The sequence below is a fragment of the Ammospiza caudacuta genome, chromosome 31, assembly GCF_027887145.1.
Source record: "Ammospiza caudacuta isolate bAmmCau1 chromosome 31, bAmmCau1.pri, whole genome shotgun sequence".
NCBI classification, from domain to species: domain Eukaryota; kingdom Metazoa; phylum Chordata; class Aves; order Passeriformes; family Passerellidae; genus Ammospiza; species Ammospiza caudacuta.
The window spans coordinates 2,087,644-2,104,768 of NC_080623.1; the positions used below are offsets into that span (position 1 = coordinate 2,087,644).

At 62.7% G+C, this 17,125-nt stretch overlaps 3 protein-coding genes across 3 annotated transcripts; 2 read left to right on the forward strand and 1 right to left on the reverse strand.

Annotated features, from left to right (window-relative positions):
• The first annotated feature begins 712 nt into the window (after positions 1–712).
• Positions 713–6,727, forward strand: LOC131569708 (chymotrypsin-like elastase family member 1). Its single transcript, XM_058821968.1, has 9 exons — positions 713–752; positions 844–926; positions 1,021–1,121; positions 1,377–1,502; positions 1,588–1,724; positions 2,049–2,194; positions 2,280–2,429; positions 2,774–2,876; positions 6,456–6,727. Exons 1-9 carry the CDS (start codon positions 713–715, stop codon positions 6,725–6,727), a joined length of 1,158 nt encoding a protein of 385 aa, XP_058677951.1.
• Positions 6,728–6,819: 92 nt separating this feature from the next.
• Positions 6,820–8,750, reverse strand: LOC131569709 (chymotrypsin-like elastase family member 1). Its single transcript, XM_058821969.1, has 8 exons — positions 8,711–8,750; positions 8,537–8,619; positions 8,342–8,442; positions 7,961–8,086; positions 7,739–7,875; positions 7,181–7,326; positions 6,946–7,095; positions 6,820–6,837 (listed from the first exon to the last, which is right to left on the reverse strand). Exons 1-8 carry the CDS (start codon positions 8,748–8,750, stop codon positions 6,820–6,822), a joined length of 801 nt encoding a protein of 266 aa, XP_058677952.1.
• A 1,421-nt stretch (positions 8,751–10,171) lies between these two features.
• BIN2 (bridging integrator 2) lies at positions 10,172–16,852 on the forward strand. Its single transcript, XM_058822157.1, has 11 exons — positions 10,172–10,249; positions 11,595–11,675; positions 11,778–11,832; positions 13,017–13,111; positions 13,203–13,298; positions 13,379–13,486; positions 13,579–13,664; positions 14,724–14,799; positions 15,192–15,274; positions 15,535–16,396; positions 16,671–16,852. Exons 1-11 carry the CDS (start codon positions 10,172–10,174, stop codon positions 16,776–16,778), a joined length of 1,728 nt encoding a protein of 575 aa, XP_058678140.1. The 3' UTR covers positions 16,779–16,852.
• Positions 16,853–17,125: the final 273 nt, after the last annotated feature.

Consider the following 17,125-nt stretch of genomic DNA (forward strand, 5'->3'; position numbering starts at 1 on the left):
GTTCTGTGTTTTCCTTGGAAATAAGTGCAGAACTGCAGCAGGTGCTTTTGATTTCTATCACTTTTTTTGACCTGGTTGATCACATGACTGCTGTGATCCCAAATCAAAGAGCCTGTGCCTTGAGGGCCAATGTTCCTCACCAAAACAATCTCCATTTGGAGTTCAAGGGGTAAAAAATGACAGAGTTTTGGCCAAAACTCGAGGGTTTCTTTCAAGTTGTATCGCTGCTTCCTCCTGCCCCAACCTCATGTCCCAGGGAGGCCGAGCCCGGCCCTGCTCCAGCGCCGGCTGTGCCGGGGGCTTGGGCAGGGGCTGAAGGTCGTGCCCCGTTTGTGCCTCGATTTCCCCATCCCGGTGCCAAAGTGGCTCCATCCGGGTGTTGGATCAGCCCCGGGAGCCATCGCACGAACCGAGGCCCCGCAGAGCTGCAGCCAAGGCCTGCTGGGGCTGAGAGCGGGACCCAGCGGTGACACGGCTCGGGGACACGGGGACAGCAGGTGCCAGCGCAGGGCAGCGTCTCCCTGGGCTGCAGCGCCCAGGGGGGCTCGGGGTGTCCCTGGGCTGCCCGGGGACCCAGTGTGCTTTGGCACGGGGGCCAAGGCCGCTCGGCGGGGCCGCGGCACCTGCTGCCCTTCCCGCGCCGCCTCCCGCCGCCCCGTTAAAGCGCCCGGGGCCCGGCGCTCGGTCCCACCGCGGACAGCGCTCCACCATGATGCTGCAGCTCGTGCTCCTCGCCGCGCTCGCCCTGTGCGGTGAGTCCCGCCCGGAGCCTCCGGCCTCGGCACCCCCGAAAGCCGCCTGGAGCCGAGCCCGGCGGGACTGACGCCGTCCCTCTGTCCGCAGGGCGCTGCTCCGAGCTGGATCTCGATGGCATGCAGCGGGTGGTCGGCGGCACCGAGGCGCGCTCGCACTCCTGGCCCTCCCAGGTGGGTCGTGCCGGCGTTCCAGGGCCGGGCCCGGGGCTCTGCCCGCGCCGGGACCCCGCGCTCAGCCCCGCGCCGTGTCTCGCCCCCTCCCCAGATCTCCCTGCAGTATTACTCCGGGGGCAGCTGGCACCACACCTGCGGGGGCTCCCTCATCCGCAGGAACTGGGTGATGACCGCTGCCCACTGCGTCAACAAGTGAGCGCCCCGGGGACCCCTCCTTCCCCTCGCCAAACCTCCTTTCCCCCGAAAACCCTTCCGAGCAGAAATTCCGGCTGCCCCAAGCCCCAGAGCAGCCGCCCTTGGGGGGCTTTTGGGCTCCTCCTTTTTGGCCGGGCCCCCGCGGGGCTGCTCCGGGAGCGTCCTGGTCCCGCCCGGAGCCTCCCGGGGCCGCTCCCGCTCGGGCTGCCCGCAGCTCGGCGCTGACGGAGCGTTTGTGCGCCTTGCCGCCAGTAACATGCAGTACCGTGTGGTGGCCGGCGAGCACAACCTCTACAGCAACGACGGCACCGAGCAGGTCTTCAGCGTCAGCAAGATCATCGTCCACCCCTACTACAACGGCAACAACGTGGCCGCAGGGTAACGCCCGCGGGACGGGCACTTGGGGGGAGCCCGGCCCGGGTTTGGGGGCGTCCTTGTAACATCCTCTCCCTCCCGCCCGCAGCTACGACATCGCCCTGTTCCGCCTGAGCAGCTCGGCCACCCTGAACAGCGCCGTGCAGCTGGCCGTGCTGCCCCAGGAGGGCACCGTCCTGCCCAACAACTACCCCTGCTACATCACGGGCTGGGGCCTGACCCGCAGTGAGTGACGGGCTCCCCCCGACCCCAATTGCCCCGGCACGGCCAACGGCGGCAGCCGCGGCAGCGCCCGGAGCCCGGCACGGCCCCGGCAGGCTCCGCTCGGGGCTGCGCTCGGGGCTCGCAGGTGCTCAGAGCCGGCCGGGGCCGTGCCGAGCCTCGGGGGCACGGACGGCGCCGGAGGGGCTCGGGGGCACGGCCGGGGCCGTGCCGAGCCTCGGGGGCACGGACGGCGCCGGAGGGGCCGGGCGGGGGCCGCGGGCTCTGCTTTGGCCGGGCCGTTCCCGCGGCTCCGGGCCGGCGCTGACCGGCGCCCGCTCCCCGCAGCCAACGGGCAGCTGTCCAGCGTCCTGCTCCAGGCCCCGCTGCCCGTCGTGGATTACCAGATCTGCTCCAGCGCGTCCTACTGGGGCTACACCGTCAAGAGCACCATGGTGTGCGCCGGCGGCGACGGCGTGCGCTCCGGCTGCCAGGTGCGCCCGCGGCCCCCGCGCTGCCCCCGCCGCCCCCGGCGCTGCTGCCCCCCAGCCCCGGCTCACGCCGCTCCTCGCTCCGCAGGGCGATTCCGGCGGTCCCCTGCACTGCGCCGTCAACGGGCGCTACCAGGTGCACGGCGTCACCAGCTTCGTCTCCAGCCAGGGCTGCAACGTCGCCCGCAAACCCACCGTCTTCACCCGCGTCTCCGCCTACATCTCCTGGATCAACAGCGTAAGGCGGCCGTGCCGTGCCGGGCCGGGCCGGGCCGGGCCGGGCCGGGCTCAGCCCCGGCGCTCTCGGCGCTCCGCTGCGCCCGCCCCGGCCCCGCGCGGCTCAGCCCGGCCCTTCCTCCCTTCCAGGTCATCGCCCAGAACTGAGCCCAGCGGGACAAGCGCTCGCTGCCCCGAGCCCATGGACATCCCCTCCCCGCCCCGCGCCGCGCTCCGGGCTCCTCGCCCCCGAGCCGGCCTCAATAAAATCTCTCCTCCCTGAAGTCTCTGAGCCTCCGCGCTCCCGCTTCTCTCCTTCCTCCGCCCATCCTTCCTCCTCCCGCCCGCCATCCTCCTCCTCCCCAGCTCCCGCACCGGCCCTTCCCCGCCTCCTCCTCTTCCTCACTCCTCAGGGAACAGCCCTGCGGAGCAGGAGCTGCCTCCGAGCTCTGGGGCAGCCCCGACGTCCGTGGGATGCTGGAAAAGGGCCAAACGCTGCAAATCCCCTTCCCAGCCTCCAAGGCAATCGCCCCTTGGGAGAAAAGGAGGCTCAGGAGGGGCCTTCTGGCTCTGTACAACTCCCTGACGAGAGGGGACAGCCGGGGAGTCGGGCTCTGCTCCAGGGAACAGAGGGGAGGGAAGAGTCTGAAGTTGTGCCATTAAAGGCTCAGGTTGGACATCAGGACATCCGGACATCTCTGGGCACACGGAGTGTTCGGGGCAGTCCCATCGGGATCTCCCCTGACTCTTGCTCCATTTCTCCTCCCCAAATTCCCTCCTTGGCCATGAGAGGTGTTGGATCTGGGCACTGCCACCCCCTCGTCCCTCAGCTGCGTCCTGGGGCTGTGCCACAACCCCCCAGCCTGGGGACACAACACCAGCACCAACGTGCCCCAAACACCCACTTTACACCCAAACGGACACTGCTGGGTGGATCCAGCAACCTCTGGGAGTTCCCCTCAGCCCTGGGTCGTGTCCTGCTGAACAAAACACCCACGAGTGACAAGAGGGCTCTCCCAGCCCTGGAGAAGCCACGGGAGCAGTGGCTGTGCCTGGCACTGCTGAAGCCCCCAGGGCTGGGTCCAGTTCTGCCCCTCCCAGCAAGAAAAACACCGAGTGGCTGCAGCGTGTTCAGAGAAGGGAACAGAGCTGGGGGACGGGCTGCAGCAGCTGAGGGACCTGGGAAAGGGGCTCAGCCTGGGGAAAAAGAGGCTCAGGGGGGACCTTTTGGCTCTGCACAACTCCTGACTGGAGGGGTAGCCGGGGGGTCAGGCTGTGCTCCAAGGAACAGGGACAGGAGGGGAGGGAAGAGTCTCAAGCTGCGCCAGGAGAGGCTCAGGTTGATGGACATCAGGAGATGGACACAATCCCTCCCTTGGCAGGCTGTGGTCTCAGCCCTGGTTTCCCACAACAATTCAATCCCAAATGTCCCATTCCACAAGGACGTTGATTCCCTGTGCAGTGACACCAGCACAGCCCCAGCCCCAGCCCCAGCTGGTGCCTCTGAGGAGGAACCCTCGGGTTCATCCCCTCATAGTCCAAGGGTGCAAATCCCAAATCTTTGTCTCTTCCTGTCTCTCCCAGTGTCCACCCAACTTGTGGGAATTCATAAAATCAGAGGGGTTTGGGAAAGATGCAAAAGGCAGGCCTCAGAGACAGCAGAACTGTGATTGGAACTGAGCAGCAGCCATGAGATAGGTCAGCAAAACCTCCAAAGGGTCAGCAGCTCACAGCCTCTTGTAGCACCCGGTGCTCAACCTTCATCTCACCCACAAAAGGAGCTGTTCCTCGACTCACCAAGCACAGAATCCCAGAATCCCTGAGGTGGGAAAAGCTCTCCCAGACCAGTGACTCCAAGCTGTGCCAAATCCCCACGTTATCACCAGCCCAGAGCCCTGAGCACCACATCCAGTCCTTCCTTGGGCACCTCCAGGGTCGAGCACCCTAAACCACCCTGGGCAGCCCCTGACAATGGCCAAACACCCTGTCTGTGTGTCTGTGTGTCTTAGGTGGCAAGATGTGTCTGGGGATGTGTAATTTATTATCATCTGTCAGAAGTGGGGCAGTTATCTTCTGTTCATTGTGCAGTTTTCTTTATCTCTTCCACGACCAATCCTCCCTCCAGGAGATATATTTTGTTAATGAGCATTATTTATTAATTATCATCTGTTCATGGGCCAGTGAGTGTCCCTGCATGGCTGATAAAATTCCATCATCCCATTGGGAGATGCTCCACCCAGGGGAGGAGCCAAGCACTCCTGCCTGGATACAATCTGAGATTTCAAACATTCCTACCTAGATAGAATCTGACCCTGGGAACACCCCAGCAGCCTTTTCCCCCTGCATTGCCAGAGGGAGCCCAGGCCCATCTCCAGCAGCCCTGGAGCTGCAGAGGAAACTCCCTCCTTGTGCAGGATCCCTGCTGCAGCAGAGCCACAGCTGGCACTGCAGGAGGGCTGAGCCCCCGTGGGATGGGGCTGGGACACCACCCTGGCACACAGGGGGCAGGGCCTGCTCTGACCCTGGTTTTTGTTTTGTATTACTGTTTTTAATTTTTAAAATTTTCCCTAATAAAGAGCTGTTATTCCTATTCCCACATCTTTGCCTGAGAGACCATTAATTTCAAAATTATAATAATTTGGAGGGAGAGGGTTTGCATTTTCCATTTCAGGAGAGGCGCCTGCCTTCCTCAGCAGAAACCTTTTCAAACCAAGACACCATGAAGAAATTCCACCCGATGTCCAACCTGAGCCTCTCCTGGCACAGCTTGAGACTCTTCCCTCCCCTCCTGTCCCTGTTCCTTGGAGCACAGCCTGACCCCCCGGCTGTCCCCTCCTGTCAGGAGCTGTGCACAGCCACAAGTCCCCCCTGAGCCTCTTTTTCCCCAGGCTGAGCCCCTTTCCCAGGTCCCTCAGCTGCTGCAGCCCGTCCCCCAGCTCTGTTCCCTTCTCTGAACACGCTGCAGCCACTCGGTGTTTTTCTTGCTGGGAGGGGCAGAACTGGACCCAGCCCTGGGGGCTTCAGCAGTGCCAGGCACAGCCACTGCTCCCACGGCCCCCCCAGGGCTGGGGGTGCTGAACCTTTGGGGGTGGTTCTGGGGCCTCGTGAGGGCTGATGGAGGAAATGTGGGGGACCCTGCCCTTTGGGGGTCCCCCTGTGTCTGAGGATGAGGTCAGGCCCGGGGGACTTGGGGGTTCATGCCCCCCCCAGATTTTTCTGCTGGGGAACCTGAACCCCCATTTCCCCCCCTGAGGGTCCATCCAAGCTCAGACCCCCCAAATCCACGAATGGGCTTCTTCTCCTCCAACCCCACCTCCCCATGGAGGGGATCCCCAAAATCTGAGGGCTCAGACAGACACTTCCTGCCCCTCAAATGTTCCTGGATCAGGGAGTCCTCAGCCCCCATCTCTGTCTTTGTGGGACCCCCCTCAAACTCAACCCCCCGCAGATCCAGGTCCTGAAAGGGCTCCTTCACCCCAAAACCCACCTCTCCACAGAGAGGACCCCCAAAATCAGGTGCTCAGGTGGGCACCTCCTCACACAGATGTGTCCAGGGGGTTTTTGGGGTTTTCTCTTGTCACTCGGGGGTGTTTTGTTCAGCAGGACACGACCCAGGGCTGAGGGGAACTCCCAGAGGTTGCTGGATCCACCCAGCAGTGTCCGTTTGGGTGTAAAGTGGGTGTTTGGGGCACGTTGGTGCTGGTGTTGTGTCCCCAGGCTGGGGGGTTGTGGCACAGCCCCAGGACGCAGCTGAGGGACGAGGGGGTGGCAGTGCCCAGATCCAACACCTCTCATGGCCAAGGAGGGAATTTGGGGAGGAGAAATGGAGCAAGAGTCAGGGGAGATCCCGATGGGACTGCCCCGAACGCTCCGTGTGCCCAGAGATGTCCGGATGTCCTGATGTCCAACCTGAGCCTTTAATGGCACAACTTCAGACTCTTCCCTCCCCTCTGTTCCCTGGAGCAGAGCCCGACTCCCCGGCTGTCCCCTCTCGTCAGGGAGTTGTACAGAGCCAGAAGGCCCCTCCTGAGCCTCCTTTTCTCCCAAGGGGCGATTGCCTTGGAGGCTGGGAAGGGGATTTGCAGCGTTTGGCCCTTTTCCAGCATCCCACGGACGTCGGGGCTGCCCCAGAGCTCGGAGGCAGCTCCTGCTCCGCAGGGCTGTTCCCTGAGGAGTGAGGAAGAGGAGGAGGCGGGGAAGGGCCGGTGCGGGAGCTGGGGAGGAGGAGGATGGCGGGCGGGAGGAGGAAGGATGGGCGGAGGAAGAAGAGAAGCGGGAGCGCGGAGGCTCAGAGACTTCAGGGAGGAGAGATTTTATTGAGGCCGGCTCGGGGGCGAGGAGCCCGGAGCGCGGCGCGGGGCGGGGAGGGGATGTCCATGGGCTCGGGGCAGCGAGCGCTTGTCCCGCTGGGCTCAGTTCTGGGCGATGACCTGGAAGGGAGGAAGGGCCGGGCTGAGCCGCGCGGGGCCGGGGCGGGCGCAGCGGAGCGCCGAGAGCGCCGGGGCTGAGCCCGGCCCGGCACGGCACGGCCGCCTTACGCTGTTGATCCAGGAGATGTAGGCGGAGACGCGGGTGAAGACGGTGGGTTTGCGGGCGACGTTGCAGCCCTGGCTGGAGACGAAGCTGGTGACGCCGTGCACCTGGTAGCGCCCGTTGACGGCGCAGTGCAGGGGACCGCCGGAATCGCCCTGCGGAGCGAGGAGCGGCGTGAGCCGGGGCTGGGGGGCAGCAGCGCCGGGGGCGGCGGGGGCAGCGCGGGGGCCGCGGGCGCACCTGGCAGCCGGAGCGCACGCCGTCGCCGCCGGCGCACACCATGGTGCTCTTGACGGTGTAGCCCCAGTAGGACGCGCTGGAGCAGATCTGGTAATCCACGACGGGCAGCGGGGCCTGGAGCAGGACGCTGGACAGCTGCCCGTTGGCTGCGGGGAGCGGGCGCCGGTCAGCGCCGGCCCGGAGCCGCGGGAACGGCCCGGCCAAAGCAGAGCCCGCGGCCCCCGCCCGGCCCCTCCGGCGCCGTCCGTGCCCCCGAGGCTCGGCACGGCCCCGTCCGTGCCCCCGAGGCTCGGCACGGCCCCGTCCGTGCCCCCGAGCCCTTCCGGCCTCGTCCGTGCCCCCGAGGCTCGGCACGGCCCCGGCCGTGCCCCCGAGCCCCTCCGGCGCCGTCCGTGCCCCCGAGGCTCGGCACGGCCCCGGCCGGCTCTGAGCACCTGCGAGCCCCGAGCGCAGCCCCGAGCGGAGCCTGCCGGGGCCGTGCCGGGCTCCGGGCGCTGCCGCGGCTGCCGCCGTTGGCCGTGCCGGGGCAATTGGGGTCGGGGGGAGCCCGTCACTCACTGCGGGTCAGGCCCCAGCCCGTGATGTAGCAGGGGTAGTTGTTGGGCAGGACGGTGCCTTCCTGGGGCAGCACGGCCAGCTGCACGGCGCTGTTCAGGGTGGCCGAGCTGCTCAGGCGGAACAGGGCGATGTCGTAGCTGCGGGCGGGAGGGAGAGGATGTTACAAGGACGCCCCCAAACCCGGGCCGGGCTCCCCCCAAGTGCCCGTCCCGCGGGCGTTACCCTGCGGCCACGTTGTTGCCGTTGTAGTAGGGGTGGACGATGATCTTGCTGACGCTGAAGACCTGCTCGGTGCCGTCGTTGCTGTAGAGGTTGTGCTCGCCGGCCACCACACGGTACTGCATGTTACTGGCGGCAAGGCGCACAAACGCTCCGTCAGCGCCGAGCTGCGGGCAGCCCGAGCGGGAGCGGCCCCGGGAGGCTCCGGGCGGGACCAGGACGCTCCCGGAGCAGCCCCGCGGGGGCCCGGCCAAAAAGGAGGAACCCAAAAGCCCCCCAAGGGCGGCTGCTCTGGGGCTTGGGGCAGCCGGAATTTCTGCTCGGAAGGGTTTTCGGGGGAAAGGAGGTTTGGCGAGGGGAAGGAGGGGTCCCCGGGGCGCTCACTTGTTGACGCAGTGGGCAGCGGTCATCACCCAGTTCCTGCGGATGAGGGAGCCCCCGCAGGTGTGGTGCCAGCTGCCCCCGGAGTAATACTGCAGGGAGATCTGGGGAGGGGGCGAGACACGGCGCGGGGCTGAGCGCGGGGTCCCGGCGCGGGCAGAGCCCCGGGCCCGGCCCTGGAACGCCGGCACGACCCACCTGGGAGGGCCAGGAGTGCGAGCGCGCCTCGGTGCCGCCGACCACCCGCTGCATGCCATCGAGATCCAGCTCGGAGCAGCGCCCTGCGGACAGAGGGACGGCGTCAGTCCCGCCGGGCTCGGCTCCAGGCGGCTTTCGGGGGTGCCGAGGCCGGAGGCTCCGGGCGGGACTCACCGCACAGGGCGAGCGCGGCGAGGAGCACGAGCTGCAGCATCATGGTGGAGCGCTGTCCGCGGTGGGACCGAGCGCCGGGCCCCGGGCGCTTTAACGGGGCGGCGGGAGGCGGCGCGGGAAGGGCAGCAGGTGCCGCGGCCCCGCCGAGCGGCCTTGGCCCCCGTGCCAAAGCACACTGGGTCCCCGGGCAGCCCAGGGACACCCCGAGCCCCCCTGGGCGCTGCAACCCAGGGAGACGCTGCCCTGCGCTGGCACCTCCTGTCCCCGTGTCCCCGAGCCGTGTCACCGCTGGGTCCCGCTCTCAGCCCCAGCAGGCCTTGGCTGCAGCTCTGCGGGGCCTCGCTTCGTGCGATGGCTCCCGGGGCTGATCCAACACCCGGATGGAGCCACTTTGGCACCGGGATGGGGAAATCGAGGCACAAACGGGGCACGACCTTCAGCCCCTCCCCAAGCCCCCGGCACAGCCGGCGCTGGAGCAGGGCCGGGCTCGGCCTCCCTGGGACATGAGGTTGGGGCAGAATGATGCAGAGATAAGGTGTGAAATAAACCCTCGAGTTTTGGCCAAAACTCTGTCATTTTTTACCCCTTGAACTCCAAATGGAGATTGTTTTGGTGAGGAACATTGGTCCTCAAGCCGCAGGCCCTCTGATTTGGGATCACAGCAGTCATGGGGTCAACCAGGTAAAAAAAAGTGATAGAAATCAAAAGCACCTGCTGCAGTTCTGTACTTATTTCCAAGGAAAACACAGAACTTCCCGGGAACACAATTTCCAAGTAATCCCATGTTTGTTCTCTCAGCACCAAGGGCACACAGCAAGGGACAACAGCAATGACTCTGCCCCACACCAGGGACACCCCAAAGCAAAGCTGATCCCCCAGCTGTGGCACAAAGGACTGCACACTCATCTTGGGCTAAAAAAGTGGGATCTTTGGATTACTGAGATTTTGGGGATTGTCGTGTCGTGACACACAACTTGTGTGCTATCCAACTCCAGATCTTCCACTTTGTTCCCTGTGGGTCTTTTCCACCTCAGGATATCCATGATTCCATGAGTCTGAACATCTGGGAGCTCTTGGACAACACTCCTGGATTTTGGGGATCTTTGGGGTTGTCCTTTGCAGAACCAACAGGTTTCCTTTATCATTCTTGTGTGTCCCTTCCACCTCTGGTGATTCCACGACCCGAGAGGTCAGGGACCTTTTGACAACCTTGAACTTTGGGGTTTTGTCGTCAGTGACCTTTTGTCCCGCACAGGGCTGCCCTGATGCTCTTTGTGTTTCCCTCCCAGCCGGATCCCCCATGGCCCCCCGGCCCTGTGGCCTGGCCGGGTTCCAGGAGAGCCTTTTGGGGGTTTGGGGGTTCCGGGGCGCGCAGCGGATGCTGCCTGGCCTCGCCTCCAACTTCCTCCCTCGAAGCCTCCAACGGCAGCTGCGGGGCCGCTCTGGGGCCGCGCCGGGGCCATGGCCGAGGGCAGGGGCGGCAGCGCCGGGCTCTTCGCCAGGCAGGTCCAGAAACGCTTCAGCCGCGCCCAGGAGAAGGTACGGAGGTGTCACCCACCCCACATCCCACCTGTGCCAGGGTCTGTCCTTCTGTCCCCCCTCAGCAATCCCGGGGTGGCCCAAAGGGCACAGCTCAGCACCTTTGGGTGCTCACAGGGTGGGAGTTTGGGGGTTTCTGGGTCAGTGTCATCGTTACTCCAAGGGTTTGGGGGATGGCATCTCCCAAAGCTCCCCGAGACACTTTGGCTTCTCTAATGGTGGGGGGTTCTCCACCCAAAACACCCTGCAGGGGTTATGGGGGGCTGTGGGGTGGTGGCACAGGGTCCCTGGGCTGGCTGGCACCGGGGGTGCCCAGCAGGGCCCAGAGTGGCCGAGGGTCCCAGGAAAGTTGGACAGATCAGCACAGGAAGCGAGGGGGAAGGGCTGCGGAAACGGCACGAGCGGGACAATTCTCACTGCTCTGGGGGGGCCTCTTTCCTTTCCTATCTCCTAAAAGTAGCTGTGACTCCCCTTTTGGGGGTGACACAAAGACCCCTTTCAAACCCTCACCCACCCAGGTTTCCTGGCCGGGGCTCGGCGCTAAATTTGGCTTTCCCACGGCTCAATCATCCCGGGCCAGGCTCCGGCTGCTTCCTGCACGCTGCAAATCTCCCTCCCAGCCGGTCCTGGCCTGTTCCCAGGGGACCCAACCTCTTCCTGGACATCCCAAATCTCCCTCTGACCCAGCCCCAGCCTCTTCCTGGACACCCCAAAGCTCCTCACTCCCAGCCCTGGCTCTTCCTGTGGGGTTCAAGCTGTTTGTGGGCACCCAAAAAGTCTCTCCTGCCTGGCCCAGGCTCTTCTGGGGGGTTCAACCTCTTCCTGGACACCTTGAATTTCTCCTCATCTGGCTTCAGTCATTTTCCAGAGGGTCACCCTCTTCCTGGACATCCCAAAACTCCTTCATGCCTGGACCCAGCCTCTTCCCAGGGGAGCTCAATCTCTTCCTGGGCACCCCAAAGCTGCCCCAGTCCAGACTCAGCCTCTTCCCAGGAGGTTCAGCCTGGACACCCCAAATCTCCCCCATTCAGAGCAGCCTCTCAGCTCTCCTTCAGCCTCCTCATCCTCCTCATGGTGTCCCCTGTGCCCCACAGCCGGGGCTCAGGGTGTTTTGGGGTGCACAGAACTGCACCCACAGGGTTTAGGGGCGGACGCAGATTGGCACCCAACAATTCACCATTTTCCTGAAAGAAATAAAAGCACTGAGGAACACAGTGAGATTTTGCATTTCCACATCAATCCTGCCCCGCTGGCTCCTCGGCCCCCCCTCAGGGGGGTTTTGGGGGGCACAGCCCGGTGTCCTCGGGGTCTGGCAGGGGCCTCTCCCCCTCTCTCCCCATCACAGGTTTTGCAAAAATTGGGCAAAACGGTGGAAACCAAAGATGAGCAGTTCGAGCAGAGCGCCTACAACTTCCAGCTGCAGCAGGTGACAGGGGGACACTGGGGACATCGGGGACACCGGGGACACTGGGGACATGTCCTGATCCCCCTGATCCCCCTGATCCCCCCTCACTGCCCTGCTTTGCAGAACGAGGGTCACAAACTCTACAAGGAGCTCAAGGGGTTCGTGGGAGCCGTGAGAGGTGAGGAGCAGAGCCGGGACAGCCCCGGGAGAGCCGGGAACAGGGAGGGACCCGGGGCGGGACCGGGATAATAAATCAGGAATAGCAAAGGAAATAAATCATGCTACAATAAATGGATTATTCATTAAAAATCGGTATTAAATCAAAAGAAAGAATAAATAAAAATAAATATTGAGAATAAATAGATTGTAAGCTATGAATAGATAATAAAGAGAAAATAGTTAATAAAAATACTAAATGTAGGATAATATATAACATATTATAAATGAGATAGATATTATGTATCTTACTATATCTTACATATATTACATATGCAATATAAATTTTTATATCTCATTATTTATTAAATACATATGGGATAATAAAGAGATAAACATGATAGAGAGAAAAATAATAGAGAGATAATGAAGAGATAAAAATAATAGATATTAAAACTATATTAAATATAAAATAATAATATTAATAATAAATAATAATATTAATAATAAATAATAATATATTAATAAAGAAATACCATTTACTAATAAATGCTATTAATATAATAGTATTAGTAATAAATAAATGCTATTACTATTCATAATATTAGATAATAATATAACGATGTTGTATTAAATATTATTAATAATGTTAATAAAATAATAATAAATACTGTATGTGGAATAGTTGATAATAAATATATATGGGATATATGTTATATATAATATATTAAATAGAATAACGGATAATGCCTATGTTATATATTGTGTATATATGGGATGATAGAGACAATAAATAATTTATAATAACACACCCGGGCTAATAAACACCAACGGACAGCAGTGAATAAATTATTAAACATCAGGACTAAATGACAATGACAATGATAATGATAATGATCGTGATAATGATAATGACAATGATAATGATAATGACAATGATCACATCATGATAGTGATAGTGATAATATTAATATAGTAATGATAATGATAATGACAATGACAATGATAACGATAATGATAACTACAATGATAGTGATATCATAATTATAATAATGATAATGACAATTATAATGACAATGATAATAATTATGATTATCGTGATAGTGATAGTGACAATGATCATGATAATGATAACGATAATGATGGTGATAATATAATTATAATAATGACAATGATAAGGGTCATGCCGGGTGTCTGTGCCCGCAGTGATGCACGAGAGCTCCCGCAGAGTGGCCGAGACGCTGCAGGACATTTACAGCCCTGAGTGGGACGGGCACGAGGAGCTCCGGGCCATCGCCGACGTGAGCCCCGGGTGTCCCCAGGGTCCCCTTGAAGCCCGGGGGGGCTGGAGGGTCGCGGCTGTCACTGCCGTCCCTGTCCCTGTCCCCCCAGAGCAATGACCTCCTGTGGGAGGACTACGAGGCCAAGTTGGTGGACCAAGCCCTGCGGCTCATGGAGAATTACCTGGCTCAGTTCGGCGACTTCAAGGTGCCTCCTTGTGCTGTCGGGCGGGGTTGGGGACAGGGGGGGCACGGGGGGGTCCTGGCTCACCTGTCCCCCCCCCACAGGAGCGCATCGCCAAGCGGGGCCGAAAGCTCGTGGACTACGACAGCGCCCGGCACCACCTGGAGGCTCTGCAGAGCGCCAAGAAAAAGGACGAGGCCAAAATCGCCAAGGTTGGCACTCCCCGGGACAGCTCCCGCTTGGGGATGGGGACAGTCCCCCGGCCGTGGGGACAACGCCACGACCCCCCCCGTCCCTCCCCCAGGCCGAGGAGGAGTTCAATAGAGCCCAGGCGGTGTTTGAGGAGCTGAACAGGGACCTGCGGGAGGAGCTGCCGGTCCTGTACGGCAGGTACGGGCTGTCACGGGCCTGGGGACACCGCGGGGGCTCGGGGACCTGCGGGGGGCTGGGGGACACTGCGGGGATTTGGGAACATGGCAGGGATGGAGGTCACTATGGGGGGTGTCAGGGTGGGGATGTCATCGCGCTGGGGGACACCGCAAGGGCTTGGGGACATCACGGACTGAGGGGTGGGGGACACCGTGGGGCCTGGGGAAATTGTGGGACTGGGGGACACAGAGAGGATGGGGGACATGTGCGGCAGGGGCACATGGCAGGGATGGGGGACATTGTAGGGCTTGGGGACACCGCAAGGTCTTGGGGACATCACGGACCAGGGGGTGGAGGACGTCGTGGGGCTGGGAGGACATCGTGGGGCTGGAGGTCACCTTGGGGAGTGTCAGGGTGGGGGTATCATCGGGCTGGGGGACACCGCGATGTCCCCAAATACTGGCTGGGGATATCATGGGGCTGGGAGGACATGGCAGGGGCTGGGGGACACAACAGGGATGGGGGGACATCACAGGGATGGAGGTCACCGTGGAGGGTGTCAGGCTGGGGATATCATGGGGCTGGGGGACACCACAAGGGCTTGGGGACATCACGGACCAAAGAGGTGGGGGACATGGTGGGGCTGGGGGACATGGCAGAGACAGGGGGACATTGTGGGATCGGGGGGACACAGAGAGGATGGGGGACATCGTGGGGCTGGGGGACACGGGCTGGGCATTGGTGCCATCATGTGGGTGAGGTCCCCCCATGCAGGGAAGAACTTGCGTGGGTCTCTCCTCAAAGTCCGCCCTGGGGACACATCGGGGGTCCTGGGGGACATCGCCCACGGGGCCCTGTGACAGTGGGAGGTGGCAGCTCCGTGGCGTCCATGGAGTGGCCCTGAGGGGACATTCCCGTTCCGTGTGGGGCCCACAGAGTTGGGAACTCAGCGGGGTGGGTGGATGGGTGAGGGGTGGCTGAGCACCCCAGACCCCTCTGGTGTCCCCTCCCATGTCCCCTCCAGTGTCCCCTCCGTGGGACACCGTGGGTCACCCCCAGACCCCTCCCTGTCCCCCGCAGCCGCCTCGCCTGTTACGTCACCGTTTTCCAGAACATCTCCAACCTCCGTGACGTCTTCTACAAAGAGATGAGCAAGGTGGGAAAGGCACCCCAAAACACCTCCCCGGCCCCCCGACATCCCCAGGTGTTCCCAGGTGTCCCCAGCTGTCCCCGGTGTCCCCGGGTGTCCCCAGCTGTCCCCAGCTGTCCCCGGGTGTCCCCAGCTGTCCCCAGCTGTCCCCAGCTGTCCCCGGGTGTCCCCGGGTGTCCCCAGGTGTCCCCGGGTGTCCCCAGGTGTCCCCAGGTGTCCATGCCTGTGCTGTTCCCCACCCCTCCGGAGTCCTTGCTCCTCATTTCATTCATTCATTCAGAGCAGCCCGAGGGCGTTCGGGGTGTCCCCAGGTCTTGGGGGCCCTGCTGAGCCCACGGGTGATGGGGAGCACATGGGGGGCACCCCCTGAAGTGTTTCTGTGTCCCCCCCCTCCCCAGCTCAACCGGGACCTGTACGAGGTGATGAGCAAGCTGGAGAAGCAGCACTCGAGCAAGGTGTTCATCATCAAAGGTGTCCCCAGGTAACCCCCGGGGAGATGAGGGGACGGGGGGGGGGGTTAAGGGGACATTTCGCCCCCCAGCGCCCACAAATGCGATGGAGGCTCCGGTCCCACAGTCCTGGGGTGGGCGTGCGCCTGCCAAAGATGGACTGGAGGTGCTTCTCGGTGGGCCTGGGGCATTATCGGGGTCCTGCTGGGTGGGGAAGCGCCCCCTGCAAGCTGGGACGGTGACACCCCAAGGATGAACCCCAAGCTGAACCCCTCTGTCCCCCCGCCCCCAGCAATCGCCGCTCTCTGGTCATCTCCGCCCCCGTGAGCCCCCCGGCCATGTTCCCCTGCCCGGACAAGGCGCCCGTGCTGGACGCGGAGGTGACACCGGGGTCCCCCGGCGGGGACAGCGCCGCCACCGACACCGACACCGACAGCGCCACCCCCGCGGAGCCGGGGGCCGTGTCCCCCGGGCCCCCCCCGGCTTCGCCCGCCAGCGGCGGCTCCCTGGACACGGCCTCGGTGTCCAGCGAGGAGAGCGCGGAGCAGGCGACAGCGGTGACAGGGTCCGTGTCCAGCGAGGGGACCCCGGAGGAGGTGACAGTGGCGACAGGGTCCGTGTCCAGCGAGGGGACCCCGGAGCCCGGTCCCGGCCGCGACAGCGAGACCCCGGAGCAGGCGACAGCCGTGACAGGGTCGGCGTCCATCAAGGAGCCCCCAGAGGAGGTGACAGCGGTGACAGGGTCGGTGTCCCCCGAGGAGCCCCCGGAGCCCATCTCCGACCCCGACTCTCTGTCCCCTGGTCCGGAGCCACCGGCGACAGCCGCGGAGCCGGGGGGTGACAGCGGGGCGCGGGGAGGGGTCGAGGGCATCGCCACCTCCCTGGCGTCACTGATTTTATCCGAGGCCATCGCCCAGGCCGCTGGCACGCTGTCAGCAGCGCCGGGGACAGCGGCGGGCACGGCAGGGGACGGCGCGGCCACCAGCGCCGAGGGTCCGGCGCGGCCCGCCGTGTCGCCGTCCCCAGCCGCAGCTGTCCCCTGCCGTGTCCCCGGCCCCGCGGCGTGTCCCCGGGAGCCGTGCCAGCTCGGCGGAGAGCGGGGACAGCGCGGGGACACCGGGGACAGCGCGGAGGCGGCGGATGCCGAGCCAGAGGTGAGCAGGACTCAGGTGGGAAAGTTCTGGGGGACGCCGGGGTGGGAGCGAGGAACGCACCCAGGGCTGGGGACACCCGGGAGGGATGTGGGGACACGGGGACAAAGCCAGCCCGTGGGACACCCTGTGCCGCAGGTGGGGTCGGACCTGCCCCTCCCCGGAGCCCCCCTGGACCCCCAGCCCAGGCGGGTGCCACGGGCGGGGGGCTCGGTTAATTTTGGGTGAGATTCAACAGAACCACGAGGTGCCAGCGCCACCTCCGTGTCTCTCCCAGGGCTGTTCCGGGACACCGGAGCAGGACACGAGCCAGGACACGAGCCGGGACCCCTCAGGTGCTGCAGAGCCCCCCCAGGATCCCCCCGAGTTCCTCAGCGCCCTCTGATCCCAGGGAAATGCGGCTTCTTCCCCAGATTCATTTCTCAGAATGTATTTCCCAGCCCCCACCCGGTCCGAAATAAAGATGGAAAAGGTGGAAAAATCCCAAATCTCCATCTGGGATTGCGGAGGGGTCCGGGGGGGACCCCACCGGTGGATTTGGGGTGGCTGAGGGGTGTAGGGGAGGGAGGTTGAGGGTTGTCATTCTCTGTCCCGCTCCAACACCCGTGACTCGGGGAAAAGGCGTCGAACCTGTTCCGCCAGCTCCCGGAAAATTCGCTGTCATGCCAAAAAACCCCCAAAACGGCCCAAATTTCCCCTCCCGTGATCCAGAATTCCCCAAATCTCCGCGAT

Excerpts from the sequence above, each read along its gene's own strand:
- LOC131569708 (XM_058821968.1), top strand. The coding sequence starts at position 713 with ATGCTGCAGCTCGTGCTCCTCGCCGCGCTCGCCCTGTGCG. Across the intron at positions 1,122-1,376 it reads GCTGCCCACTGCGTCAACAA|TAACATGCAGTACCGTGTGG; the intron begins GTGAGCGCCCCG and ends CCTTGCCGCCAG. Across the intron at positions 2,877-6,455 it reads CTGGGGCAGCCCCGACGTCC|GGGCGATTGCCTTGGAGGCT; the intron begins GTGGGATGCTGG and ends TTTTCTCCCAAG.
- LOC131569709 (XM_058821969.1), bottom strand. The coding sequence starts at position 8,750 with ATGCTGCAGCTCGTGCTCCTCGCCGCGCTCGCCCTGTGCG. Across the intron at positions 8,443-8,536 it reads CGCACTCCTGGCCCTCCCAG|ATCTCCCTGCAGTATTACTC; the intron begins GTGGGTCGTGCC and ends CCCCCTCCCCAG. Across the intron at positions 7,327-7,738 it reads GGGCTGGGGCCTGACCCGCA|CCAACGGGCAGCTGTCCAGC; the intron begins GTGAGTGACGGG and ends CGCTCCCCGCAG.
- BIN2 (XM_058822157.1), top strand. The coding sequence starts at position 10,172 with ATGGCCGAGGGCAGGGGCGGCAGCGCCGGGCTCTTCGCCAGGCAGGTC. Across the intron at positions 10,250-11,594 it reads TCAGCCGCGCCCAGGAGAAG|GTTTTGCAAAAATTGGGCAA; the intron begins GTACGGAGGTGT and ends TCCCCATCACAG. Across the intron at positions 13,112-13,202 it reads AGCTCCGGGCCATCGCCGAC|AGCAATGACCTCCTGTGGGA; the intron begins GTGAGCCCCGGG and ends CTGTCCCCCCAG.